At 41.7% G+C, this 27,678-nt stretch overlaps 1 protein-coding gene across 3 annotated transcripts; it reads left to right on the forward strand.

Annotated features, from left to right (window-relative positions):
- Positions 1-2: 2 nt before the first annotated feature.
- Positions 3-23,900, forward strand: POGLUT1 (protein O-glucosyltransferase 1). 3 transcript variants are annotated; one of them, XM_054481051.2, is made up of 11 exons: positions 3-243; positions 1,054-1,144; positions 2,538-2,681; positions 6,443-6,578; positions 9,177-9,298; positions 14,460-14,519; positions 15,987-16,086; positions 18,091-18,149; positions 19,710-19,877; positions 20,681-20,737; positions 21,448-23,900. In XM_054481051.2, exons 1-11 carry the CDS (start codon positions 18-20, stop codon positions 21,602-21,604), a joined length of 1,320 nt encoding a protein of 439 aa, XP_054337026.2. In that variant the 5' UTR covers positions 3-17; the 3' UTR covers positions 21,605-23,900. The 3 variants fall into 3 exon arrangements, with proteins under 3 accessions (XP_054337026.2, XP_054337024.1, XP_054337025.1); XM_054481049.2 differs by having other exon boundaries at positions 154-343; XM_054481050.2 differs by lacking the exon at positions 21,448-23,900 and adding an exon at positions 20,924-21,259 and having other exon boundaries at positions 168-343.
- The last annotated feature ends 3,778 nt before the right edge of the window (positions 23,901-27,678 follow it).

Genomic DNA, 27,678 nt, shown 5'->3' on the forward strand with positions numbered 1-27,678 from the left:
GACTTATTTTCCCAGGGATGCCAGGGAGGGAGGACAGGCAACTGGTCCATTCGTTTATTCTCCCCACCTTCCCGGCGCAACCTTCTCAGGGAAACTCCGCCTCAAGGCTGGGGACTGGAGGAAGGGTGGTGGGACCAGGGTGGCCATCTTTGTGCGGGGCGACCCGCCGCCCACGTGCTGCGGCTCCCGGGCCATCCTTGTGCGGGGCCGCGCTTCCGCCAGCGCCGCAGCGGGGAATCTGCAGTAGGTTCGCTGGCGATGTTGTGGTGGGCTAGCTCGCCGCTTCGGCTCTGGCTGCTGTTGTTCCTCCTGCCCCCAGCGCAGGGCCGCCAGAAGGAGTCAGGTGGGCTCCGGGCAGTGCCGAGCTTGCCCCTTGGGCTCGGGGTCTGGCCGGAGTCCCCAGGCGCTCCCCCGCGCGGCCGGCTCCCGGGAAGATGCCGTGGCCGCTGTAGCTCGGAGCTGGGCAGAAGGCACCGGGGCGCCTTGCGGCGGAGAGTGAGGTGCCGGGGTCTCTGCTCCGGCTCTGGACCCTGGAGAGTAACCCATTCCCCGGAATTCAGAATGACAGGGAGGAGAGGGAATTCCCCGTTCACCTGCAGGAGGCGTCGCCCGTGCTTGGCTACTCTGGACCTGCCTGAAACACTGAGGGGTCGTGGATGGGGGCAAATGTGTGCGCGCGCGTGTGTGTATATGCGTTGCCAGAAGAGAAGAGGGGTTTAATGTCTGTAGCTTTTAACTGATCCTCTTTGTGGAGTTCAATTTGATTAGTAGAAAGTGAGAGTCCGCGTCACTATCCATAGCATTCTGAGGGTTGGGCATTAAGCTTGGGAATTTTCCAGTTTCTTGGACACCTGACAGCCGGATAGAGGAACAGACTTAACGTGAGCGTGGGAGTTGCACACACAAAAATTCCTCCCTGGCGTTTCGTTTCCATCAGTGGGATGGGAAGGGGATTTCTGAAAGTTTTGGTCTTCTGTTGCTTCTGTCGGTGTGGTGTCAGCAAATAACGCTCAGGAAAATTTTTTTAACTCTCATTTACTTCACTTTTCAAAGGTTCAAAATGGAAAGTATTTATTGACCAAATTAACAGGTCTTTGGAGAATTACGAACCATGTTCAAGTCAAAACTGCAGCTGCTACCATGGGTGAGTTCTTTTCTTTGATGTGTCTTTGAGAGTTGCTGTCACAGGAAGTATTCTAACATCCTTGAGAGATTTTGGTTGCAGTGGTCAGAAAGGCAAGGGTGTTTTTCTGTTTCTGGGGAATAAAAATGCTCTGGGATGGGAAAGGCTCAGGTGGTGTCAACCTAACCACTGACTCACTGCGGGATTCAGTGCATGTGCATCTGTTTTTCCCACTGGGCTGCAAGCTTCCTGAGGTCAGGGGCTGTGTCTTATTTGCTGTTGTCTCCCTGGTGCTAGCCCTCAGTGCGTGCTCGATAAACATTGTTGAGGAAATAAACCCATCTATCGCTGAATCTAGTCCTAAATTTCCTGATGGTTATCTTTAGAAAATGCACATCAGGCTGGGCATGGTGGTTCATGCCTGTAATCCCAGCACTTTGAGAGGCCAAGGCAGGTGGATCACCTGAGGTCAGAAGTTCGAGACCAGCCTGGCCAACATGGTGAAACCCTGTCTCTACTAAAAATACAAAAATTAGCTGGGCATGGTGGCACGTGCCTGTAATCCCAGCTACTCGGGAGGCTGAGGCAGGAGAATCGCTTGAACCCAGGAAGCAGAGGTTGCATTGAATCCAGATCATGCCACTGCACCCCAGCCTGGGTGACAGAGTGAGACTCTGTCTCAAAAAAGAGAGAGAATGCACATCATGGCCGGGATGAGGTATGGTAGAAAGATAACTCTGAAAACAGACTTGGGTGTTAATGCCAGTACTCCCACTGGTTACCCCTGTGCCAAGCCACTTCAGCTCCTCTGGGTCTCAGATTCTTCATCAGCTAAATAACAGGGTCTTTTAAGCTCCTTTTTATGTTATTTTTGACTCCTCAAAAAATTCCTTGGATGCTTATGATACTTATTGAAAACTTACTATGTACTCACTTTAAAAGGAATACAAAATAGTGTAATTTTGGTTACTGCTGTCACGCTACCAGAGTAAGGGGTTGTGGGGGAGAGTGTGGACCAGACAGACCAGAACAAGAGAGTCAGTGCTAGACTGTAAGGCATAAACTTCACCTCCTGTGGGATTGGGAGGAGATGCCAGGAGGACTGAAGTGACTAGAAGGACACAGGTGTGGCATGAGTAGCGAAAGAGAAATACAGAACTGCCAGGGGAGGGGCAATCCAGATGGAAGGAGGAAGAAGAGACATTGACCCGCTTTTTACTTTTTATTGCTTTATTGCATTTGATGTTTCAGATTACCTACAGGGCTTCTAGGGAAGAGCTGCTCATTCTCACTCTCGATTCTTTCCTTCCACTTACTGTGTTCTCTAATACGAAACCTAAACGCACTTAGGAAGTAGGTGGAATAGCACCCCTCTCTCAGCCTGCTTTCCTTGATGACTCCCATTCTTTCCCAGTGTCATAGAAGAGGATCTAACTCCTTTCCGAGGAGGCATCTCCAGGAAGATGATGGCAGAGGTAGTCAGACGGAGGCTGGGGACCCACTATCAGATCACTAAGAACAGACTGTACCGGGAAAATGACTGCATGTTTCCCTCAAGGTAAGAGTTACGAGGTAGATATATCTTCTGACTTTATTACATATGGGCTTGATACCCTTTTATAGAGGAGCCAATTCATGGGACTAACAAGCAGATCCCTCCTCACATTTCAGGCGGACTATGAAATAGTGACGAGCTCTTCTCCTTGCCTGGGAATTTTTCTTGCGAGCTCCTCTCAAAGCCTGTCTCCTCTGTGAGGCTTGGCTCATCACTGGTTGTACTGGTGGTGGCTCTGTCTCTTCTGCTCCTTCCCTGGGATATAGTAGCAGCAGGACACAGGCTGATGAGGCCTAGCAGGCCTAGCAGGAGGGAGCTGGGCTGAAGGAGGAAGAGGAATTGGTTGAGTGTCTGTCATGGGCCAGTGTAGTTCTAGATACTGAATATTCAAGGCGAGGTGGTAGAGTTAAGAGGAGTAACTAGATGGGGTGTGGTGGTTCACACCTGTGATCCCAGCACTTTGTGGTGGATTACTTGAGCCCAGGAGTTGGATTATGGCAAATAATCCGGCAGTGGCAAATAATACAACAGAGTGAGACCCTGTCTATTAAAAAATAAATAAATTAAAAAAGAGGACTAACTAATGCTGCAAATTACACTAGCCAGGACTTCAGAACTTCAGGTGTAAGACCTAGGTACCATGTCAGTGGGCTGAAGGCAGGGTGGCAGGCAGGGAGGGTCATGGGCTGAGCGTGGAGGTTGGGTTTAGGCAGCACTGCACACACCAAAAGATAAACTTTATTTCTGGAGGTTTTTTTTTTTTTTAACTCAGATCTTTATAAAATTAGAAGGTACAAAACTCAGAGGGCATAATATTCCCTTATGTAAGAGCATCTTTCTAAACAATCCCTATTCTGTCATTAAAAGTAAAATAAATGTGCAGAGTTGCAAAAAATTATCGATTCGTACATAAACATTTATATTATTTGTATTTAGTAACAACTTTGTAACAATTTAATATTTATTCTTATAAGTATGTAAACAAGGCCGGGTGCGGTGGCTCACGCCTGTAATCCCAGCACTTTGGGAGGCCGAGACGGGCGGATCACCTGAAGTCGGGAGTTCGAGACCAACCTGACCACCATGGAGAAACCCTGTCTTTACTAAAAATACAAAATTAGCCAGCTGTGGTGGCGCATGCCTGTAATCCCAGCTACTCAGGAGGCTGAGGTAGGAGAATCGCTTGAACCCAGGAGGCAGAGGTTGCGGTGAGCTGAGATTGTGCCATTGCACTCCAGGCTGGGAAACAAGAGCGAAACTGTCTAAATAAATAAAAAAACAAATAAATGTAAACAAGAAAACAGGCTGGGCACGGTGGCTTGTGCCTATAATCCCAGTGCTTCGGGAAGTCAAGGCACACAGATCGCTTGAGCTCAGGAGTTCAAGACGAGCCTAGGCCACATGGCGAAACTTCATCTCTACAAAAAATACAAACATTAGCTGGGTGTGGTGGCATGTGTTTGTAGTCCTAGCTACTTGGGAGGCTGAAGTGAGTGGATCACCTGAGCCCAGGAGGTCAAGGCTGCAGTAAGCCTGAGCCGTGATTATGCCACTGCCCTCCAGCCAGGGTGACAGAGCAAGACCTGTCTCAAATAAATAATAATAAAGAACAATAAAAAAGAAAGATTATTTAATATCTCACAACCCTGAGGAAATCAGTTACCCTTTGGCTCTCAGATATTGGAGGAAATAAGGTTGTAGAGGAAAAAATCGTTGAGGTATTTTAAACAGACATTTGTTTCATTATTTGGAACTCAGTAATAGAGACTTTAAATACAAATTGTGAGTCTAGGATAATTTTTAATTTCCACAAATGAGAAATAAAATAAGAATATAGACGTTGTTGGACTTTGAAAGCTTACCCAATGTTTAATAGTTTGCTGAACAATTGCCAAATGAAATGAAATGCTTTCAAAGTTTCTGAAAGGCACAATTCTCTTCTTCCTGAGCTCAGAACATTTTGGTCATAATCATGAGCTTAGAAATGTTCTGAAGGGAGTACAAGACCTTCATTAGCAATAAAATAATGTATATTTCCAATGACACTGAAAGTTCCCTATCCTAGCTACATATACAACTAAGGAAAACAGAGAGGGACAAAATATGAATAGAATGCAGTATTCCAAAACACAATCCTGAATGAAATGCACACAGTTGTATGATATCTCAAAGATTCCCATATAGCTAGAAATAATATCTTTCTAGGTCTAGATACTTTTTTTTTTTTTTTTTTGAGAGAGAGAATCTCGCTCTGTCACCCAGTCTGGAGTGCAGTGGTGTGATCTCGGCTCACTGCAACCTCTGCCTCCCGGGTTCAAGCCATTCTCTTGCCTCAGCCTCCTGAGTAGCTAGGATTACAGGCACAGGCCACCATGCCCAGCTAATTTTTCTATTTTTAGTAGAGATAGGTTCTACACACACACAGTGTAGAGATAGGTAAACACACACACACACACACACACACACACACAGTTGCCAGGTGTGATGGCACACACCAGCTACTCAGGAGGCTGAGGTGAGAAGATTGCTTGAGCCTAGGATTTTTGAGGCCATAGTGAGCCATGATCATGCCACTGCACTCTTCAGCCTGAGTGGCAGAGCGAGAGACCCTGCCTCAAATAAAAAAAAACCTTAAAAAAAGAGAAATCTTGGTAAATAGAAGCTAATTGTCCTACAAAGAGGCTAAACACTTCCACAACCCATATATCATATGCTGTGAATAGATCTCACACCCTCACCCACACTGCACTGTTGGACTTTTTGATCTTTGCCAATCTGATTGGTAAAATTGGTATCTAGTTTCATTGATATTTCTTTATTATTAATACAGTTGAGCATCTTTTCCTGTTTGTGAACCGTTGATATTTTTTGCAGTTATTTCCCTATATATAAAACACTTTTTTTTTTTTTTTTTTGGCTAGAGGAGCTCACTACATTGCCTACTATGTCACTATGTTGCTGGTCTAGAACTCTTGGGCTCAAATAACCCTTCTGCCTAAGTCTCCCAAGTAGTAAAACAATATTTTAAATCAGTTATTTCCATGCTGCCAGAAAATTTTGATCAAGCCTTTGAATACTGCCCCTAGCATAGTGCTGGTCAAGACCTCAAAGGATGAGGCAGAAACAAGCTAAACTGTCAGTGTATCTTCTTTTTCTTTCAAGAAATCCCTGATTTCCTAGGGAATCTAGTCAGAAAGCTATGTTACAGTATTTATGATTATGTATATAACACTTTTTCTGGCTTGCAGAACTGATTTTGATAATGTTCTTTATTCAGGTTGAAGGTAATGAAAGGTTTTCTAACTGTTCTCATAAACTAGGAGACTTAATTATAATGGAAATAAAAATGGTGTCTTTGTGCGGAGCAAAGCCAAAGGAACACAGGTAGAAAATTAGCTATTTCAGCTGTTACAAGAGTTTGTATCTTGTCTACTAATTAAACTATTCCATATAAGGGAAATAAAGAAAAGAACTAGAATGAATAAAGTGGTAGAAGTAGCAATAATACTCCCTTCAAAGCTATGATGATTTATTTGGAAAATTTTATTGAGTATTGTAAGCTGGAGCAGTTTAGCTAGGAGTGAACTTGCACAATACAAAAAAGCAGAATAGCCCCTTTAGAAGCATTGCTTTCAGGAGACTTTGCAGTAGGCTGATGATCTGGAACACTGGCTTGTCTTACTTTAAAATGTGAATGGGACCTCGCCTTGTCCTAGAGCCTGCAGGCACTACTCTGCTGAATTTATGGTATGTCTGGTTGACAGGTGTAGTGGTGTCGAGCACTTTATTTTGGAAGTGATTGGGCGTCTCCCTGACATGGAGATGGTGATCAATGTACGAGATTATCCTCAGGTTCCTAAATGGATGGAGCCTGCCATCCCAGTCTTCTCCTTCAGTAAGGTAAGTACAGGGAGAGCCACATGGGTGGATGGAGGGTGGTCCTCTAGGATATGAGAATGAGATCGTTGTCCGGTGACATAGTCTGATGGGTAATGGTAAGGATGAGGACTGAGGTCCAGAAATGGGTCTGTGTCTCTATTAGCATCACAGTGAGCAAAAAGACAGAGGAGATGAAGTTGAGAACTGGTAAGTCATGTAAGATTGCTTGAGTGTCTGTAGGGCTAGAGATGGCGGCTAGGGCATGAGAGGCCTAAGAAACCTACAGGAATTAGAGGTGGGTCTTGAAGATCCTACAGAGCATAGGAGGAAGGGGTCCAAGAAAGCTTGGAGTTAGGGAACACCTTCATTCCAAAAGTTTGTTGAGCTCCTACTATGTATATATTCAGCCATAGTGCTGGGTATCAGCTGTCCCATCTGTCACCATATTCCAGGGGCCCAGGGTGGCTAAAAGTGAACCTGAAGGTGCTGGATAACTCCACACGGTGTGCGTGCAGGCAGTGCATTGAAGGGATAGGCTGGTGACAGCCTAGAGGGCTATGCAAGGGGGTGATCTTTTAGACTCATCATGGAAGATTGGAGTAGCTAGGACACACCTGTGGGCTTGGGGAATTGGGGGCGAGGAATGTCTTGTCAGTGCTCAGGTTCATGTAAATGTTGTATCGGCAGGGATGGGCCTTGGTTCCCCAGAGACAAGGAAAGCATTTGGGGGTGAGGGTGGGAAGGCTAGAAGAGAGTGGATGGAAGATTCTATGGGGTAAGAGTGAATTGAGGAAAACCCCATGTAATTTGGGAAAAGGAACACTATCTCTGATTTGGTTTGTCCGAAGCAGAGGGAACTTTTATCCCTACTTTTTCTTTATCACAGTTTACTTTCTCCCTAGACTTGTTTTATTTCCTGTGTTGCAAGTGGGCAGAGGCCACATTTGTGTTGCATTTCCCTTGGTCTAGCCTCATTTCTCAAAAGTGCTTGGTTCCATTGTTTGTCGTGAAACTCACTCAGAAGAACAGATAGAGGCTCCCATGTAAGTCAGTAGGGACTTCGTGTTTGTTATCTATCTATTGTTTCTGTAGATAATAAAGTATGACCATTGGTATACTAACTTGCCGTTCATCTTTACTTCCCTCCTGTTTTTTAAATCAGTGACTTCTAGTTTCCATGGGAGAGTTTTACTCTGTCAACCTTATAGTTAATTGTGCAGCTTCTATTGAATAGCTCTTATGTTTAAGGTGCTTGATGAATCACATCATTTTTTACATATTTGAGAGATGGCAAACAGCATATTGCACATGTATTTCCAGTGGAAGAAACAGTAGAGTTAGAGGTTTATCAGTGGCCAGATTTTTAACAGAAGTAACCATAAAAAGGGAACAAATGGAGGCCAGTTGTAGTGGCTCATGCCTGTAATCCCAGCACTTTGGGAGGCCGAGGCAGGTGGATCAAAAAAAAAAGGGAACATATGGCTTTAAACTTCTTTCTTTTTCTTGAGACAGAGTCTCACTCTGTTGCCCAGGCTGGAGTGCAGTGGCGCGATCTCGGCTCACTGCAACCTCCACCTCCTGGGTTCAAGCAATTCTCCGCCTCAGCCTCCCGAGTAGCTGGGACTATAGGCACCCGCCACCATGCCCAGCTATTTTTGTGTGTGTATTTTTTAGTAAAGACGGGGTTTCACCATGTTGACCAGGCTGATTTTGAACTCCTGACCTCAAGTGATCCACCTGTCTCAGCCTCTCAAAGTGCTGGGATTACAGGTGTGAGCCACCGTGCCCAGCCTCAAACTTCTTTCAAAAGGTATGTGATAATACCCCTTCTTCTCATTTTGCTCATCCATGCTTCTGACCCTGATCAGTGAATAACCAAGAATTTATTGACCAATCAATGTGAGCCCAACAGTGCCATAGTATGAGATAACACTAGCCAATATTTATCAAGTATGTACAATGCGCCAGCTACTGTTCTAAGAATTTTACATATATCAACTCATCTAATATTCAAAATAAGCCTTTTAGGTAGATCATATTATTGATATTATTGTTTCCCCCATTACAGTGATAAGGAAGCTGAGGCATAGAACCATTAAGTAACTTGCCTAGAGCTGTAAAGAGGTGGAGTCAGAATCCAAACCCATATGATCCACCTCAGGAGCCCACACTCTTAACCATTGCACTGTATTTCTTGGCTCTTACTCTCAAAAAAACCCATTGGGAAATAACCAAAAACTGGTGAGACAGTGTAAACTCTTAAGTGTAATAGTTAAACAATGGGAGAGCTCTGTGATTATTCAGAATTGGGCATATTGTTTCCTTAAATTGGAAATCTTAACAGTATATATCCTCTAGAAAAACAGAATTTGGGGGAACTGAAAAAGCTGACCTTTAATGTGATTCTAAATTCTGGAATTCAGTGAGCCCATGACTTTTAATCCGTAGTCACTTTTGCCTTTTAATGTCTACAGGCTAGACTTTGGAAAATAGGGAAAATATATCTTTGACAATGTGACACTAAACCAAGGCTGTCCAGATCCTGTGGCATGATTGCAGTTGCCTCTTTTCACTCTGTTCCAAGACTGATTTAGAACGACCTGTCTGTTTTTGTTGAAGACATCAGAGTACCATGATATCATGTATCCTGCTTGGACATTTTGGGAAGGGGGACCTGCTGTTTGGCCAATTTATCCTACAGGTCTTGGACGGTGGGACCTCTTCAGAGAAGATCTGGTAAGGTAGGTCCTTTAAAGAGGTTTTATTTTTTCCTCTTTCTGGGTTTTCTTGAAATAAGCCATAGAATATAACCAATTATTTATTTATTTATTTTTTGAGACGGAGTTTCGCCCTTTTTGCCCAGGCTGGAGTGCAATGGCGTGATCTCAGCTCACCGCAACCTCCGCCTCCCAGGTTCAAGTGATTCTCCTGCCTCAGCCTCCCAAGTAGCTGGGATTACAGGCATGTGCCACCACACCCGGCTAATTTTGTATTTTTAGTAGAGACGGGGTGTCTCCATGTTGGTCAGGCTGGTCTCGAACTCCTGACCTCAGGTGATCCACCCACCTCGGCCTCCCAAAGAGCTGGGATTACAGGCATGAGCCACCGCGCCCAGCCTATTTACTTTTAAGTGACTAATTTTTAAGTTAAAAATTAAAGACAGAAAACTGTAGCATAAACAATTTTGTATGTGTCTAATAATATTTACATATCCATAGAAACGGGCAGAATAGTCTATCCTAAACTATCAGCAATGCCTCTTTGCAAGGGATTATCAGAGACTTCCGTTTTGTATTTTAAATTTTTCTTTCTTTTTTTTTTTTTTTGCAACACAGTCACGTTCTGTCTCCCAGGCTGGAGTGCAGTGGTGCTATCGCAGCTCACTGCAACCTCTGCCTCCCAGGTTCAAGCGATTCTCTTGCCTCAGCCTCCCGAGTAGCTGGGATTACAGGCGTGTGCCACCACGCCTGGCTAATTTTTTGTATTTTTAGTAGAGATGTGGTTTTGCCATGTTGCCCAGGCTGGTCTGGAACTCCTGGCCTCAAGTGATCCACCCACCTCGGCCTCCCAAAGTGCTGGGATTACAGGCGTGAGCCACTGCACTCAGTCAGTATTTTCAATTTTTCTATACTTAAGATTCTTTAAATAAGAGTGCATTCTTTCATAGTAAGAAAAAATGAATGACCTCATCATAGGGGGGATAGAAAACTATTTGGAAGAATATAAACGTACTTGGCAATTGAGAGCTAAGTACTTTAGGCAGGGCTGAGGGAGCATAAATGTCCCATAAGCATCTCAAGTACAAGCTTATTCCAGATCCTCTCTGATTCATGACTGAGACATGCCTTGGCCTGTTGACTCCATCCTGCTATCATTTCAGGATTTAGATTGTGTAGCTCATCCAAGCTGTAGGTATTTCTTACCTAGCTACATTTTACATCATGATTCAAACAACTTTGGTGCTTAATTAGGGAACTTCCAGAAACACAGTCATTATAGGCCTTCTCTCAGGTATAAGGAAACCAAACAATTCAACCTTATTTCCGTAAATACCTATCACCTCTCCCAAGTGTGGCTGAAGATTCAAAGAGGATTAAGGTAATATTCCCCTCCTGAAGAAACGTACAGGGCTGCAGTCCTCAGTGGCAGGTAGAGCCCTTTGTTAAAAAACAAACTTCTCTAGTGGGTATAATTTGGAAATTTTAAAAAATAATAACTTAGTCTCATATTTTACAGAACTGGAACTAGAAATTGTCTTTGTCCAGCCCTTTATTTCAGGGTAAGGGAATGAAGGTACAGAAAGGTTTAGTGATCTGGTCAAGGTCAGAAGCAAATCTAGGCCTAAAGACCCAGTTTCCAAGTGCATTATCCAACCTACTTTACTGGTTAATATTCCTTGTGTTTTCCTGACATTGAGACCATCATTTCTTGTTTATTTTTGGGTTTTGAACATAATTTTGAGAGGGGGGGAAAAAGGTGTGATTTTTTTTGTTTCTTGGTTGTTTTTTAAAATTTTTTGTAGAGACAGGTCTTGCTATGTTTCCCAGCCTGATCTCAAACTCCTGGGCTCAAGTGATCCTCCCGCCTTGGCCTCCCAAAGTGCTAGGATTACAGGCATGAGCCACCACACTAAGCGGGAAAAAAGGTTTTAAACTTTTTTTTCCCTAAGTTATTCTTGGCCTTGGCCTTAGTTTTCTAATCCTTTTCCCCTCCCCTCAGGTACTTGCAAATACCCTTTTCACATTCTTCTTTTTGTAGCTCTTTTCCTACCTGCCATGCAGCTGCCTTGTTTTTAAAATCTTTAAAAACGTTTTTACTGATTATGAAACCTAGATATGCTCATAAAATTTTACAAATATGTATAACTTAGGCAACTTTCCCCCTAACTTATTGGTGTATCTAAGTAATCTTTCCATGTCTTTGTTTCATGTCAGTACATATGAAACAGTCACTTTATTTATTTATTTGTTTGTTTGTTTGTTTGTTTTTAAGAGGCAGGATCTCACTATGTTGCCCAGGCTGGACTCAAACTCCTGGGGTCAAGGTGTTATCCAGTTACTCCACCGTGTAGTTATTAATACCATTTCCCCCATGTAAACTAGTTAGCAATTTTTAGGCAGATAGAATGTTTTAAAGTCTAATCTTACATGAATACTTTTTTCTTTTGGTACCTTCCCATTTTATTCAATTGAATTTATTCATGGTTATAGAATTACAATTTTGTTTTTTAGAACCCTCCGTTTAGAATCTCTAGTGATGTTCATTTGTTACCTTGAAAAATTAATAATCTGCTTGTTCATCCATCTGCACTGATGTCTGCCTGCCACTGTTCATTCTATTTTTCTAATATTTTGGGAGTTTGTGCCCACTGATTTATATTTCACTCTGTAGAAGAATTCATTGTTCTTTACAGATGGAAGATTTCATTTGTTACTGTCAGAGAGGGTTTAAAAAAGAGGGCTGGGGTAGCACCAGGCTGTGGTGGCCACTGTTGGCACTTGCCTGGAGAAAAAGTCCTAACCTAGGTCTTTTGAGGGAGGATAGGTATGTTAGGAGAATGAAAGAGAGAGAACAGTGATACACAGTTTGGGTCTGTGTATATTAAACACAGCTTCCCCAGGAACCAAGGAAATAAAGAGAAGTAACTTTGAGTATAAATTGATACATTTTTTGTTAGATAGTTTGACAATATGTATCAAAATTGGAAGTGTTTACTGTGTATCCTTTGACCCAGCTGTTTCACATCTAGAATGTATCCTAAGGAATTAATTAGACAAATGTGCAAAGATTTGTGTACAAGGATGTTTACTACCATGTTGTTTCTTAGAGCAGAAAGTTGGAAACTACCTAAAAGCCCATCAATAAAGGATGAAGTGAATCATAACATGACGATAAAATGGAATTTTTGCAGTGAGTCTTTGCCAGAGATTATAAAATGGAATATCGTGCATGAATGGAAAGGAAGTGTAGGTTTTAAAAACTCTGGGTTCAAATCCTGGCTCTTATTAGCTGCCTGACTCTGTGCAAGTTGCTTGACCTCTAAAGGACCTCATTTGTAAAATAGGGATGATAAAACCTACCTCTTAAGATTTTGAGAATGATTTTATATTTACAAAGCACTTAGAACAATGTCTGTAACATAATGAAGTGCTATATAGATGTTGGCTGTTATTATTATTTATATTTCCTATTAAGATTGTTACCTAACAGTATGTATGGTGTGACCTCTGTTACATAGAGCAATGTTTCTCAGTATTAGTGTTGCTGACATTTTGGGCTGGATAATTCTTTGTCCTGGAAGCTGTCCTGACCACTGTAGGATTGTTTAGCAGCATCTCTGATCTTTACCCACTAAATGCCAGTAGCAGTCCCCTAGTAGTAACAAGCAAAAGTGTCTACAGACATGGCCAAATGTCCCCTGGGTGGGAGGGAAGGGCAAAATTACCCCCAGTTGAAAGCTACTAATATGAATAAATGATTGCAAGGAAATTCCTGGCTAAAATGTTACATTGTTACCTCTGGACAGGGAGATTCCAGATGACTTCTTTTATCTTTATGCTTTTTCATGAGAACTTTGCACGAGGAGCATGAAACATTTTCCACTAAAAACAAAACAACAAAAATCCAGTGCTATAGTGTCTCTGTTTGGGCAGGAAGAAGTATGGGGAAAACAAGATAGTTCTGGCCTTAGACTGGAGAATCAGGTAAAGGTGATCCATCCAGAAAAGGCCAGAGAATGAGCCAGGTTGGCTGAGGATGGAGGTCTGAGGGCCTGGAAAATACTGAGCAGCGTTCTCAGCTGAGTGAAAATGAGCAGCATGACATTATATGTATCTGAAAAGGACCTGTGCCTAGAAAATTTATATCCTAAGTTTCTCCATTACTGCAATCCAGCCCATCAATCCCTCATTAACTTCAGTTCAGCCTTCCCTTCCTTTTTCAGAGAAGATGCTGTGCAGACTTCTGTGCAGGGAGGGTTCCTACGAAGCAAGTTAAGAATGATGCATCTGTGAGCTAGCAGTTTCAGTAAGGAAGGCTGGTCGTGGTAATGTGTACTGAGATCTGAGTTTCAAGGACTTCGTCTTTATAGAGCACTTAGTCTGGCTTTAAGAATACGAAAGTGCTTTTCAAATATCAAACTAAATCTGATGACACTTCCCACCTATGGAAAACATAAAATCAGAGAGTGATTTCCCTTCCATTCCATTTCTGATGCTTTTTTATTTTTTGGCAGTTCTGTTCACATAATTAATTTCATCAGTAGCACCCTACTTAAAGTACAGAGGAAATCCACATTTGCCAAATTATAAACAGACCTAATCATGACCTTCAGGGTTTGGGGGCTTTTCTTTCAATGTTGTTAACTTGTTAATGGGGAGTAGATTTGTAGATACAATGGGTAGCACCTCCAGAGCAATGAAATGGTAGCAAAAGGAAACAAAGTGTCCTTTAGCGCTTTTTCTTTTGAATGGCTTTGATTAGACATATTTAGAAATATGAAGCTCTGGCCAGGTACGGTGGCTCACGCCGGTAATCCCAGCACTTTGGGAGGCCGAGGCAGGCGGATCACGAGGTCAGGAGATGAGACCATCCCGGCTAACACGGTGAAACCCCGTCTCTACTAAAAAATACAAAAAATTAGCCGGGCATGGTGGCGGGCGCCTGTGATCCCACCTACTCGGGAGGCTGAGGCAGGAGAATGGCGTGAACCTGGGAAGGGGAGCTTGCAGTGAACCGAGATGGTGCCACTGCACTCCAGCCTGGGCAAAAGAGCGAGACTCCGTCTCAAAAAAAAAAAAAAAAGAAATATGAAGCTCTGAACTAATCTTCAGAAATGGTTAAAGCACATTCTTATATAGTTGAAAAAGATATATTGAAACTAATTAAATTCTATATTCTTAGGTCAGCAGCACAGTGGCCATGGAAAAAGAAAAACTCTACAGCATATTTCCGAGGATCAAGGTGAGTTATTTTCTGACATTTTACAAAGATATTCTTCCAAGTAATGTAAAATGTAAGTAACTTTGAGGGTATGACAAGCTCTGTAGTTCAAAGGGAAAGCTAAGATAACAAAGAAAGAAATGTGGATTCACAATTTTAGATTCGAGAATAATTCACATTATTTGCTGAAATCGCCATTGATTGAGTTGATATTCAAAGAAGTAAAGTTCATCCATTTCAGTCATTTAACAGATATTTTACGTAGTGTCACAAATGTGTTGGGCATTGATTATGTGATGCCAAACACAACAGATGGGTGTCTTCTTACAGTCCCTAGGAGAAGCTTATGATCAGTTTCTAGGAGTAGCTTATGATCATGCCATGGTCACTCTGCTGGTTAATGCAGAGCAGGACTCATCACCATATCTCTTGACTGCATTTTTTATCAGACCGTGTGGCTGCCAAATAGTGGTTAAGAGCACAGACTGAGACTGCTGAAAATGAAGGGAGCAGGGAGGAAAGAGAAGAGAAAAATGGCAAAGGTAGTAGGAGGACCCTGTGTTGTGCAGCTCCATAGTCCTAGTGCCAAGAACAGATCCTAGCATGTCGATATATGATAAATATCTGTGGAGCAGATGAATAGAAAAGACCGTGAAGGGAGAAGGGTTTTGTAGTTTTAGCAAGTGAGTCCTTGCCAGAGATTATACTCTCTCTTCACCCTCCTGTTCTCTTGGGAGCTAGACTTTAGGAGGTAAATGGATTATCCAGCTACTATGTCCTGTTTCTTACCAACTTCTCTGATTCTTAAATCTCGAAGTCACAAATTAACTTGGGGACCATGTCTGGACTTCAAGAGTTTTAGGACTCCCTTGAAATTATGTGGGGATATGTGCATTTTTCTGGGAAGGAGAGAGGGTTGGTTCATAGTTCTTAACAGATTATCAAAGAATCCATGATGCCTCACATGTCAAGACCCTCTGCTACTTGGAACATCACTAGAAATTCTTCCACATATAGTCATCAGGTTTTTAAGCCCTTTGGTTTTTGTGTATTTTTTAAAAATTAAATATTATACTGGACTGTACAGAGCGTACATAACAAAGGTCATGTAGCTGTTTTAATGAGTCGTGACTACCTAGCCTCACAGTCATGAGCACCAGTGATTATAGAAGCCGCATGAACTTTCCTAAAAGGGAAATCATTCCCTGGGATTTGACTATAGTGACCTGAACAACATACCCTTCAAGACCAAATGCAAGCAAAGAAGGGCCAAGCACCCCCCAGCCCTAAAGGTACAGAGGGGACCAGCCCTGGATGACCTAGATGCTGCAGTACCCAATATACCCCTCTTCTGCTGTTATGGCACCAGTGAATTGTCCATTTGTGCAGAGTCACTGCATTGGGTCCTAGTCTTGCTCACCTTTCAGGGATTGGGAACAGTATTCTAATACAGGCCACACAGTTTTATGTCACATGTTTCTTTTATAGGACAAGTCCAGAACGAGATCCTCTCATTCTTCTGTCTCGGAAAAATCCAAAACTTGTTGATGCAGAATACACCAAAAACCAGGCCTGGAAATCTATGAAAGTAATCACCAGTCATCTGACTAGAACTACAGCAGTGAACATTCTCACTCAAAGAACATTGCCACCTGGGTAGAATTTGAGATTAGGTTTCCTCTCAGTGGTGAGGTGAATGTAAAGAAAGTTCCATGAACCAGCATTAGCATATATGTAAATTCTCCTTTTTCAAACTTACATTGCTTTTCTGGCCATATTATGACTAGTATATTGCACTACTTTGAAGGTTTAAACCAGGGGTCACAAACTTTTTCCAGGAAAGGCCAAATAGTAAATGTTGTAGGTTTTGCAGGTCGTATGGTCTCTATTGTAGTTGCCAACAGCCATGGGCAGTTTGTAAATGAATGAGCCTGGCAGTGTTTTTATAAAAACTTTATTACAGCCGGGCATGGTGGCTCACGCCTGTAATCCCAGCACTTTGGGAGGCAAGGCGGGTGGATCACTTGAGGTCAGGAGTTCAAGACCAGCCTGGCCAACATGGTGAAACCCCGTCTCTACTAAATACACAAAAATTAACCGGGCATGGTAGTATGTGCCTGTAGTCCCAGCCACTGGGGAGGCTGAGGCAGGAGAATCGCTTGAACCCGGGAGGCAGAGATTGCAGTGAGCCGAGATCACGCCATTGCACTCCAGCCTGGCGACAGAGCAAGACTCCGTCTCAAAAATAAATAAATAAAAATAAAAATAATAAAAAATAAAAACTTTATTTACGGGCACTGAAATTTGAATTTCATGTAATTTTAAGTTGTCATAAAATATTATTCTTTTGCCTTTTTTTTTAACCATTTGAAATGTAAAAATTTCTTCGTCCATGACAAAAACAAGCAGTGGGTCAAATTTGGCCTGTGGGTCATAGTTTGCCAACCCCTGGTTTAAATCAATGGTCTCAACCCTGGCTGTGCAATACAACCAGAGAACTTAAAAAAATGAATCAAATGAGTCAGAATCTCTGGGAATGGTGTCCAGGAATATTCATTTGTTTAAAACTTTTCAAGTGATTCTAAGGTGAAGCCAGAAATGGGACTGTTGGTTTACAGTCCACTCTCTCCTCTTAACTCTATGGCTTTTTGCCTTAATCAAAGAAATTAAAGCCCTAAACTTCCTTTATATGAAATTTCCATATACCATATGAGGATGCTATGAGGAAAAGCTTTAGACTTCTTGGGAGAAAACTAAGTAAATCTGAGGTGCATGTATTATTTCATACAGTTTTAATCAGATAGGAACAAGTGAGCTTAAGAAACTTTGTTGAATAATAAAAATATGAAAAAACGTATTCATTTAGAACACAAGTTGTTAGCATCTACTGTGGGAGGCTGCAGAAGCAAACAAAACGTCCCATCATCAAGGAGTTTACCATCTGCTAAGGTGGATGGAATGTACGTGGGGATCTCAAACTCAGATGTCCCCAGGGGCCAGCAGGTGATGTCAAGAGGTGAGCAAGAGAGAATACTAACAGTTCCAAATGTTAGTAAGAGCCCAGTTTGCCAGCTCTTCCTTTTTATTCTCCAAGAAAGATTGGAAATCTGGATTTTTGCAAGAAATATCCTACCACCTGTAAATGTTGGCAATGATTTGATTTAAAAAAAAAAAATACTTTGCATGCCCAACAAAATTTGAGCATGGGCTATATACACCTCTAAGGCCATCAGCCAGCACTTGGGACCTTCTCTGCATACATTATTTACACAGAGTGAAGTGTGCTGCAGGCTGTGACATCTGAATTCAAAGGACGGCAACATGGCTGTAGGTGAGCTTAAACTCTAAAATCAGACAGGCCCTGGTTAAAACTCTGTCTTCTATTTAGAGCCACATTGACCTTGAGCAAATCTCAACTTCCACAGCCTTGGCTTCTGCATTTATATAATGGGAATAATAATGTCTCCTGAGTATATTGATTATGAAGCTTAAATGAGGTAATGTTGATGAAATGTTTTAACAATGCTTGCTGCACAGTGATCACAATAAATGCTGTTGCTGCTAATACTAATAACTTCCTTTCCACTTAAAGGATACCTTAGGAAAGCCAGCTGCTAAGGATGTCCATCTTGTGGATCACTGCAAATACAAGTAAGATTTGCAGGACTCCTGACTCTCTTGGTTTCCATACTCCTTTTGAAATAGCTTCACTTTGGGTGAGAACTTTAATATAAAGGCCCAGCTGTAGTAAATGAAAGTTGCATTAATTCATTTCACTGGCTTTTCCTGAGGGCCTGTATGCACTGACCTGAGTTCTGTGGCGACTGTAGAGAAGAATGGAACATGGTTCCTGCTTCCAAACAGCTGCGTGCCAGCTAGTAATCACAGTAATGGAATTACCTCTCCATATGCCCCACCCACCCAATCGTTGAAGTTAGAATAAATATTTCTCAGTTAATAAATATTAGAATTATTATCCTGGTGTGCTGGCATGCTCCTGTAGTCTTAGCTACTCGGGAGGCTGAGGTAGGAGGATCCTTTGAGCCCAGGAGTTCAAGACCAGCCTGGGCTACATAGTGAGACCCTGTCTCTAAGAGAAATAAAATAAAATTCCAGGACTAAGAATTAAATGAACAGGTAAAACCAGGTCTAGAGGAGGGCAGTGGTGGTGGGGGTGGCTCAGAGTTAGGAGTGCTAGTGACACGCAGAGTAGGAGCTATATGGTGAAAGCAACTCTGGTTGGCGACAGGTGCTTGCATAAGAAATGCTGAGAAGAAGACAGCTTTTTTTGTTTTTTTTTCCCCCTGTGGTCAGTCTCTGAAAATTGATTAGGTTTTCCTCATTCTCCTCTCTATACCAGGGATCCCCAACCCCCTGCCATGGTACTGGTCTATTAGGAACCGGGCTGCATGGCAGGAGGTGAGCAGTGGGGAAGCGAGCATTAAGCCTGAGCTCTGCCTTCTGTCAGATCAGCCTTGGCATTAGATTCTCATAGGAGCACAAACTGTATTGTGAACTGTGCATGCAAGCGATCGAGGTTGCGTGCTCCTTATGAGAATCTAACTAATGCCTGATGATCTGAGGTGGAACAGTTTCATCCAAAACCATCTCCCCCACACTACCCATCCATGGAAAAATTGTCTCCCATGAAACTGGTCCCTGGTGCCAAAGAGGTTGGGGACCACTGCTCTATACTTTAAGAGAAGAGGGTGATGTCCAGGAAGCAGTGGAGACCTTCGACTAGATGGGGTACACTAGAAGAAAAACAAGGCTTTGGGAGGCCATGACTAGTTAGAGACATTAGGCCTAGAAAAGCTTGTGAAATTTTTTTCACTCTTTGTATTTTATGTTTACCATTGAACATTTATTTTCTCAAATATGTTCCAAATCTACAAGCTGTCATTTCCTTCTGAGCCCTGTATATACTCTACCCAGCACCCAGCTCCTGACCCTATCTAGCGCTGTCTGGAGAAAATATCCCCTATTTTTCCTCACCCTGACATTCCCAGAACAACCTGTAGTCCTAGCCCTGGTAAAGTGGTTGATAGAAACCACTTAGGAACATATTAATGTGTCCTTGAAAACTCAAAGTGGAAAGAGAATGGAGAGGAATCATAAAAGGAAAGAAGGGGAGGGGAGAATAAGCATAAAAGGTCATATTTGTGGCAGCAGGCATATAGTATCAAATGTATTTTGTTCTTTTTTCCCCAGGTATCTGTTTAATTTTCGAGGTGTAGCTGCAAGTTTCCGGTTTAAACACCTCTTCCTGTGTGGCTCACTTGTTTTCCATGTTGGTGATGAGTGGCTAGAATTCTTCTATCCACAGCTGAAGCCATGGGTTCACTATATCCCAGTCAAAACAGATCTCTCCAATGTCCAGTAAGCAGTTATCCCCCAATGCAGAGTTTCTAAAGACCCTTCCAATCTGCTTTTAAAAATGCCTTAATGCCTTAAAACCAGTCATGTAAGACATTTAGTCCTACGATTTTTTTCCATTGAAAGCTTTTTTTCCTCTTGGTTTGCATATATAGTATTGCATTGTTATCCAAGTAGGCTATAAGTGGAATTTAATTTGAAAAAGCGCTTTAATACTGGTTTCAAATGAAACATTCAGACAAAATGAAGTTAAAAAGCTCTAATCTCTCCAAGACTAAAGATAGGGATATTCAATCTTATTATATTGTCAAAAGGATTTTCAGATACAGCATGAGAATTGACTCAGGTGAAGCTTCAGCAAATTTCCTTTCATGATGGGAGGAGCTAGGAAGAAGTGTAGAGAAGGGCCAGAGTTATCTGAATATTGTTATCATGGTGATATCTGTGTATATATATATTTTTTCTATATGTAAATATATTTATATATAAATATGTAAAATAAATAATATAAACATATAATATAATATATAATATAAATATACAAAATATATGTAAATATATAAGGTAACTTCTGTATTTTCTCAAATATGTCCCAAATCTACAATAGGGTATCTTTAATCAGTGTGTGGGGTTTTTTTTTTGTTATTATTTTGTTCTTGAGAGAACCCTGATATCTTTGCTTGAAGGAAATAATCCACCATCTACATACCTAAAATTATCCATAGACCTCAATCTATATGGTCTTTCTGACTTAGTGCCAATGAAGTTGGTCTATATTTCACAGTCTAAAATTCTTTTCATTTTAGAGAGCTGTTACAATTTGTAAAAGCAAATGATGATGTAGCTCAAGAGATTGCTGAAAGGTGAGTTCTGTTCATTTCCCCTTTTCCACTTTACTTTGTCACCCCCATTATACCCTAGCCAAAGTTATCTGAATATTGTTATCATGGTGACATCTATATTTTATCCTCTTTATATGGAGATAATTCAGAACTAAAGCTGTCCTGGGGGAAAACATATACACATGTCTACATATGCTTGTTTTAAAGGAAAAAGATGGGCCGGGCGTGGTGGCTCACGCCTGTAATCCCAGCACTCTGGAAGGCCGAGGCGGGCGGATCACCTGAGGTCAGAAGTTCAAGACCAGCCTAGCCATGGTGAAACCCCATCTCTACTAGAAATACAAAAAAATTAGCCGGGTGTGGTGGTGCACACCTGTAATCCCAGCTACTCAGGAGGCTGAGGCAGGAGAATCACTTGAACCCGGGAGGCGGAGGTTGCAGTGAGCCAAGATTGCATCATTGCGCTCCAGCCTGAGCAACAAGAGCAAAACTCCGTCTCAAAATAATAATAATAATAAAATAAATAAATAAATAAAGGAAAAAGATGTTAAGTTGTATTGCTACATGCATGTATGTGGATATGATTGCCATAGGGTTGGTTCTTGAGGCTCAAATGAATTAATTTATACAAAATGCTGAATAAGCTTGGCACAAGGTGAGCACTCAAATGCAGACTGTTATTATTATTAAATTCTGTGCTTTAACATTTTCTTGTTAAATCTTGTCTCTAGGGGAAGCCAGTTTATTAGGAACCATTTGCAGATGGATGACATCACCTGTTACTGGGAGAACCTCTTGAGTGAATACTCTAAATTCCTGTCTTACAATGTAACAAGAAGGAAAGGTTATGATCAAATTATTCCCAAAATGTTGAAAACTGAACTATAGTAGTCATCATAGGACCATAGTCCTCTTTGTGGCAACAGGGCTCAGATATCCTACGGTGAGAAGCTTACCATAAGCTTGGCACCTATACCTTGAATACCTGTTATCAAGCCAAATACCTGGTTTTCCTTATCATGCTGCACCCAGAGCAACTCTTGAGAAAGATTTAAAATGTGTCTAATACACTGATATGAAGCAGTTCAACTTTTTGGATGAATAAGGACCAGAAATCATGAGATGTGGATTTTGAACCCAACTCTACCTTTCATTTTCTTAAGACCAATCACAGCTTGTGCCTCAGATCATCCACCTGTGTGTGTCCATCACTGTGAAATTGACTGTGTCCATGTGATGATGCCCTTTGTCCCATTATTTGGAGCAGAAAATTCATCATTTGGAAGTAGTACAACTCATTGCTGGAATTGTGAAATTATTCTAGGCGTGATCTCTGTCACTTTATTTTAATGTAGGAAACCCTATGGGGTTTATGAAAAATACTTGGGGATCATTCTCTGAATGGTCTAAGGAAGCAGTAGCCATGCCATGCAATGATGTAGGAGTTCTCTTTTGTAAAACCATAAATTCTGTTACTCAGGAGGTTTCTATAATGCCACATAGAAAGAGGCCAATTGCATGAGTAATTATTGCAATTGGATTTCAGGTTCCCTTTTTGTGCCTTCATGCCCTGCTTCTTAATGTCTCTCTAAAGCCAAAAAAAAAAAAAAAAAAAAAGACAAAGCCTCTTAATAAATTTAGGAAGTAGTCCTCATTCTTTAATGGAACTATACATAGAACAGCAGCTCTTCCTCACCCTTTGCATACCTTTAATATTTTTCCGTCTTAAATTGGCCACAGCAGGGGTCATTCACACTCTCACTGTCTTGCAGGAACCACAAGAAGTCTTCATATGTGAACGTGCCGTTCAGTTGGTAGTTAAGAGCGTTCAACTTCATATACATAGAAGATATTTGTTTTAGTGCAAATCCATGATGGAGTGCCTCCCTTTTCCTTTTTTCACTTTTTGAAAAAGATGTTTGGGGTAGTAGTTTAATATCTCAGGGTGCTCTTTCTAACATAGTAAAAAATGAAGAAAAATGTTTAGATTAAAACTCTGTAGTCTGATGACTTAGAACCATCCTTGACCCTTAGGCCCAACCTTTCCACAGAGAAATCACCTCTCTTCCTTTGTCTTTTAAGAACTATTTGGTATTAACTAGTTTCAAAATTAGTAAATGTGAGATTCAGTCACATAATTATCAGACATTCCATTTGTCAGAAATGTATTTGGCTTTTTAAACTCCTTTCCACAAAATTTTAAGTCTGATGACCTTTTTAGAGAAGTTGAGCATGCCTGGCATGATCATTTCATGGAATAAGCAGATGTTTAAAGTTGGAATTTTTTTTTTTTTTTTTTTTGAGTACTAGCAATGCACAGGGACCGTGTTCTTAGGTTCTTAGTCTGTGAATCTAGCAATAGGCAGTCCAGATTTCTGAGTCGTGCTATGGTTTTGCCTTGTCACTATGAGGCCCTACTAGGTGTAAGCATCTCTCTGAATTTTAATTTCCTCTCATTAAAATAGGAACAAAATTTGCTATCCTTTAGATTAGGAGCTGCAGATTCATTTCCCTGGGAATGTTTCCCATTTAGCTTCAAATTTCAGCTCAAACATCACCTTCTTTCTGACTCCTTTCATTCATTCCTCCAGGCAGTAAGGGGCTACCATAGTACTTTGTTTATGCCTGTATTATATGACATCACCGTAGTTGCTTGACTGTTTCTCCTACTGTTCTGTGAACTTATTAATGGGTGAGAATCTAGTTTTACTCATCTTGATGGCTTCATGATCCAGCACAGTGCCTCACACAAAGAACTATTGGGTGGGTGGATGGATGGAGGAATGGAGACAGTTGGCTTAACCAGCTCCTATATACAGATTATTACTGGCTCCAAAGGATGAGTGGATAAGACCATAAGAATTGGATCAATGTAAATCGTCACCTGCCCTTTGAAGAGCCAATAAGGGCATCTTTATCTTTAAATACAGCAAATGTTATTCAGATTTTGTACTTGTCTATCTGTTTACTTCAGTGTAGATGATATGAGGATGGTATAACTATGTAAATTGTTTGTTTTTGAAAATAATTTGTTTCCCCACAACTTTTGAAGGTTTTATTTGTTGTTGTTATTACTAGTTCAGTCCCAAACTTACCCTTTCCTTTTCAGAGAGCTAATGGCCATGCTTTTCTTCAAGGAAAGAATAATTTATTTGAATGAAGTGGGATACTTGGATAACACAAATAATGCTTTGTCTTTATTTATTTCGGGAGTGTTATCTATGTGCTGTCAGTGACCCACCTTATTCTACTATATCAGGTCAGATTTTCCTAGTGGTCAAGAACAGAAACTGCCTCTAGCTAGTTTAAGCAAAGTAACTTACTAGAAGGATATGAGGGCATCTCGTGGAATCTAAAAAGGTTTCATAGTGGTTAGAAGGATAGAAGCAAGGGCACCTCCAGGAATCTCAGCAAGAATTTTGACTGTTTCCAGGGTGCTACTATAATGCAGTTCCATTACCTATTGGGCTCTGTCTCAGCCCAAAATTCCCAAGGGCAAAAAATTTAATGGACTCATTTGGGTCACCTCCAAGAGTTCCCGACACTTAATCCCTAGACTGACTACAAACAAGAGCACAAACAGGCCAGACACAGTGGTTCACACCTGTAATCCCAGTTCTTTGGGACGCCAAGGCAGAAGGATCACTTGAGCCCAGGAGTTCAAGACCAGCCTGGGCAACATGTTGAGACCTCAGCTCTACAAAAAAAAAAAATAAATAAATAAATAAAATAAAAGAGGCAGGAGGATAGCTTGAGCTCAGGATGTTGAGGCTGCAGTGAGCCATGATCACGCCACTGTACTCCCACCTGGGCAATGGGAATGAGACCCTGTTTCAAAAAAAAAGCACAGATACACAAAAGTCTATCTTTACATGCATCTAAAGATGCCGTCTCTTAGGATAATCTTACTGCATCCAGAGGTAAGGTGTTGTGGATGGAGCAGAGAGTTATATTTACAAGTCACTCATTTAATACTTACCAGATACTTCTTAAGCATCTACTATGCACAGAGACAAGGAAAGTTTACAAGAGGCTCCCAAACTTCAAGGGGCTGTGCTGTTGAGATGATAAACAATATGAGAGGCATCATGCATACGTGGAAGGTGATTAAGGCAACAGCAGTGCCAATTATTCATGAAGACAATGTGGATCTGGAGTTTAGAGGAAGAATAAACTTCTAACTGGAGCAGATGGGAAACTTTGTGGAGGTAAAAATTAATTTATACCAGGAAGGATAAGTAAATGAAATGGTTCTTGGAGTTCTCAAAATTCATTATCTCTCCACATGTGGAAAAGTTTTATATCATATATAATGTAACAAAATGTAAAATACGTAGCAAAGGCAGTACTTGGTGAACCTGGCAGGGAAGGGAACCTGCTGACCCCTGAGAAAAAAATTCACTGTGAGGGAAGAAACTATTAGGTTCTATAAACAGAATTCAGCAACAAGGGCGGATGGTGGAAGAATGGTATTCCAGGCAGTATGGTGATTGCACTGAAATCTTTCCCTGATGCAGTTACTCTGCTGGCAAACACATGTCCTGGGGACAAGAAAGCCATATGTGAAACAGTGGTCCAGTAAACCCCCATAACATCTTTTGGCTTAGACTAAGCTTGTCCAACCCATGGCTCACGAGCTGCATATGGCCCAGGAAAGCTTTGAATGTGCCCCAACACAAATATGTGAACGTTCTTAAAACATGAGATTTATGCATGGACTTTTTTCTTTTTCTTTTCTTTTTGTTTTTCTTTTCTTTTTTTTTTTTTTTTTTTTAGCTCATCAGCTACAGTTAGTGTTATGTGTGGGCCAAGACAATTCTTCTTCTTCCAGTGTGGCCCAGGGAAGCCAAAAGATTGGACACCTCTGGCTTAGACTGTGTTGATCTGAGAACCTTCAAAAAGAGCAGACTACAGACTACAGGGCTGGGCTCGGTGGCTCACACCTGTAATCCCAGCACTTTGGGAGGCTGAGGCAGGCAGAAGTTTGAGACCATCCTGGCCAATATGGTGAAACACCATCTTTACTAAAAATACAAAAATTAGCCAGGCATGGTGGCACATGCCTGTAATCCCAGCTACTCAGGAGGCTGAGGCACAAGAATCACTTGAACTTAGGAGGCAGAGGTTGTGGTGAGCCAAGATCATGCCACTGCCCTCCAGCCTGGGTGACAGAGCTAAGACTGTATCAAAAATAAAATAAAATAAAATAAGCAGACTACAGAGGAGGGTGAGCATTTCTCTTGTTTTAAAAGAAGGTAAGCCGTAAGGGATTGGGGAAGTAGGAAATGTGGGAGGGCTCAGATGGAAGAGCATCAACAGTGCGAGCAGTAGCCAAAGGAGAGGGGACTTTTCTGAGTTATTAGGTGGCAAAAGGCACCTTACAAATGAGTCTTCAGTTACCCAAAGGAGAACCAAGTTATGGAATTTAAAATTTGCCTGTTAATATGACCTCATCTACAGGCTAGTGAATCCTGGGGCATTTGAGTTGTATATAAGTGATTTTGTCAGTATCTTCCCAACACCCACCCAAACCCTCCTACCCATTTCAAGTCCTCCTTCATCCAAGAATAATTCTGGGGTCATCTTATGCATTTAGCTTTTTCTACATATAGGTTAGAAACAGACTGTACAGCCATTTTCTTGGGCTTTCAGGCCTTGGTAACTTATCTTGGTGCCCACTTCTACCTAACATGGGATAAGCAGTAACCCAGAGCCAGAAGTCAGGGGATCTGAATTATTCATTCAACAAATATTTACTGAGCACCTACTGCGGTTCTAGGTCCTGGAGATACAAAGATGAATATATTTGGTCTGTGATCTCAAGGATAGTTTATTGAGACAGATTAACAAATAGGAAATTATGATGCAGTGTTGTAAGTGCTACAATGAGTGCTGAATCAAATCTCCTATCCCAGAGTAGTCTTCGTGGCGCTGTCACTAATTGAGCTGGTCACTCTAGTCAGTCACTTCTCAGGGACTTATGTGTAGCATTTCCAGCTATCAAATTCCTAAGTCTACTTACTGTATTCTACTACAGTGTGGCCATTTTGATTGACAACTAGAAAGGAATAAAGGAGGTGAAGGGATTGGCAAAATGAATAAGGGAGTATGCTTGTTAACAAAGATTGAATGAAATTACACGAATATTGCGAATATTTTAAATGCATTCACTTTAATGAAAACTATACTTCGAAGCATATGTTAGCAGAGGTTGTAGTGACGGCAAATTATACAAACACTTGATAGAAATTCCAGAAATTCTCCCGCCTTTTGAGAAGCAGTAGGCATATGAACTAAAGGGAGTGAAATCCACCTTAGGAAGACCTGCCAAAAAGCTGATTCTTCAAAAAAGTGTTCTCGAAATCTTAGTGTAACTGGCACCACCACCCATCCCCAATGCCTCGTTTTTTTTCCGGCAGAACTGACAAGGTACAAACGGACCCCGCCCAGTCTGGAAGGCTTCTCTAATGTTGGCAGAGTAGGCTGGACTTGTTTTTGCACAAATCGCCTTTCCCTCCTCCACTTGCATTGAATATTGCACTTTCTTCCTTACTGAAGCAGGATTCCTGGCTTTTTTTTTTTTTTTTTTTTTGAGACGGATTTTCGCTCTTGTTGCCCAGGCTGCAGTGCAGTGGTGCGATCTCGGCTCACTGCAACCTCCGCCTCCCGGGTTCAAGCGATTCTCCTGCCTCAGCCTCCCGAGTAGCTAGGATTACAGGCGCCCGCCACCATGCCCGGCTAATTCCTGGCATTTTAAATACGATAAATTACTTCAACCTATGACCACCTCAAGCTGAATATAACTAGCCACAGACACCATTTGCATGACCCAGGAACCAGAGACACGGAGCGAAGGCCTCCCGGGACCACGCTGAGCTTCACTACCGGCAGCCAACTCACTTCCGGGGGTGGACTCAGCACAGCAGTGGCCCAACCAGCCCTCAACTGTAAGTCTTTTGGGC

This window comes from Pongo pygmaeus, chromosome 2 (assembly GCF_028885625.2).
Source record: "Pongo pygmaeus isolate AG05252 chromosome 2, NHGRI_mPonPyg2-v2.0_pri, whole genome shotgun sequence".
Classification (NCBI taxonomy): domain Eukaryota; kingdom Metazoa; phylum Chordata; class Mammalia; order Primates; family Hominidae; genus Pongo; species Pongo pygmaeus.

Coding starts and splice junctions, on each gene's coding strand:
- POGLUT1 (XM_054481051.2), top strand. CDS start 18: ATGCCAGGGAGGGAGGACAGGCAACTGGTCCATTCGTTTATTCTCCCC. Junction 1,145..2,537: donor AACTGCAGCTGCTACCATGG/GTGAGTTCTTTT, acceptor ATTCTTTCCCAG/TGTCATAGAAGAGGATCTAA. Junction 19,878..20,680: donor ACAGATCTCTCCAATGTCCA/GTAAGCAGTTAT, acceptor TTTTCATTTTAG/AGAGCTGTTACAATTTGTAA.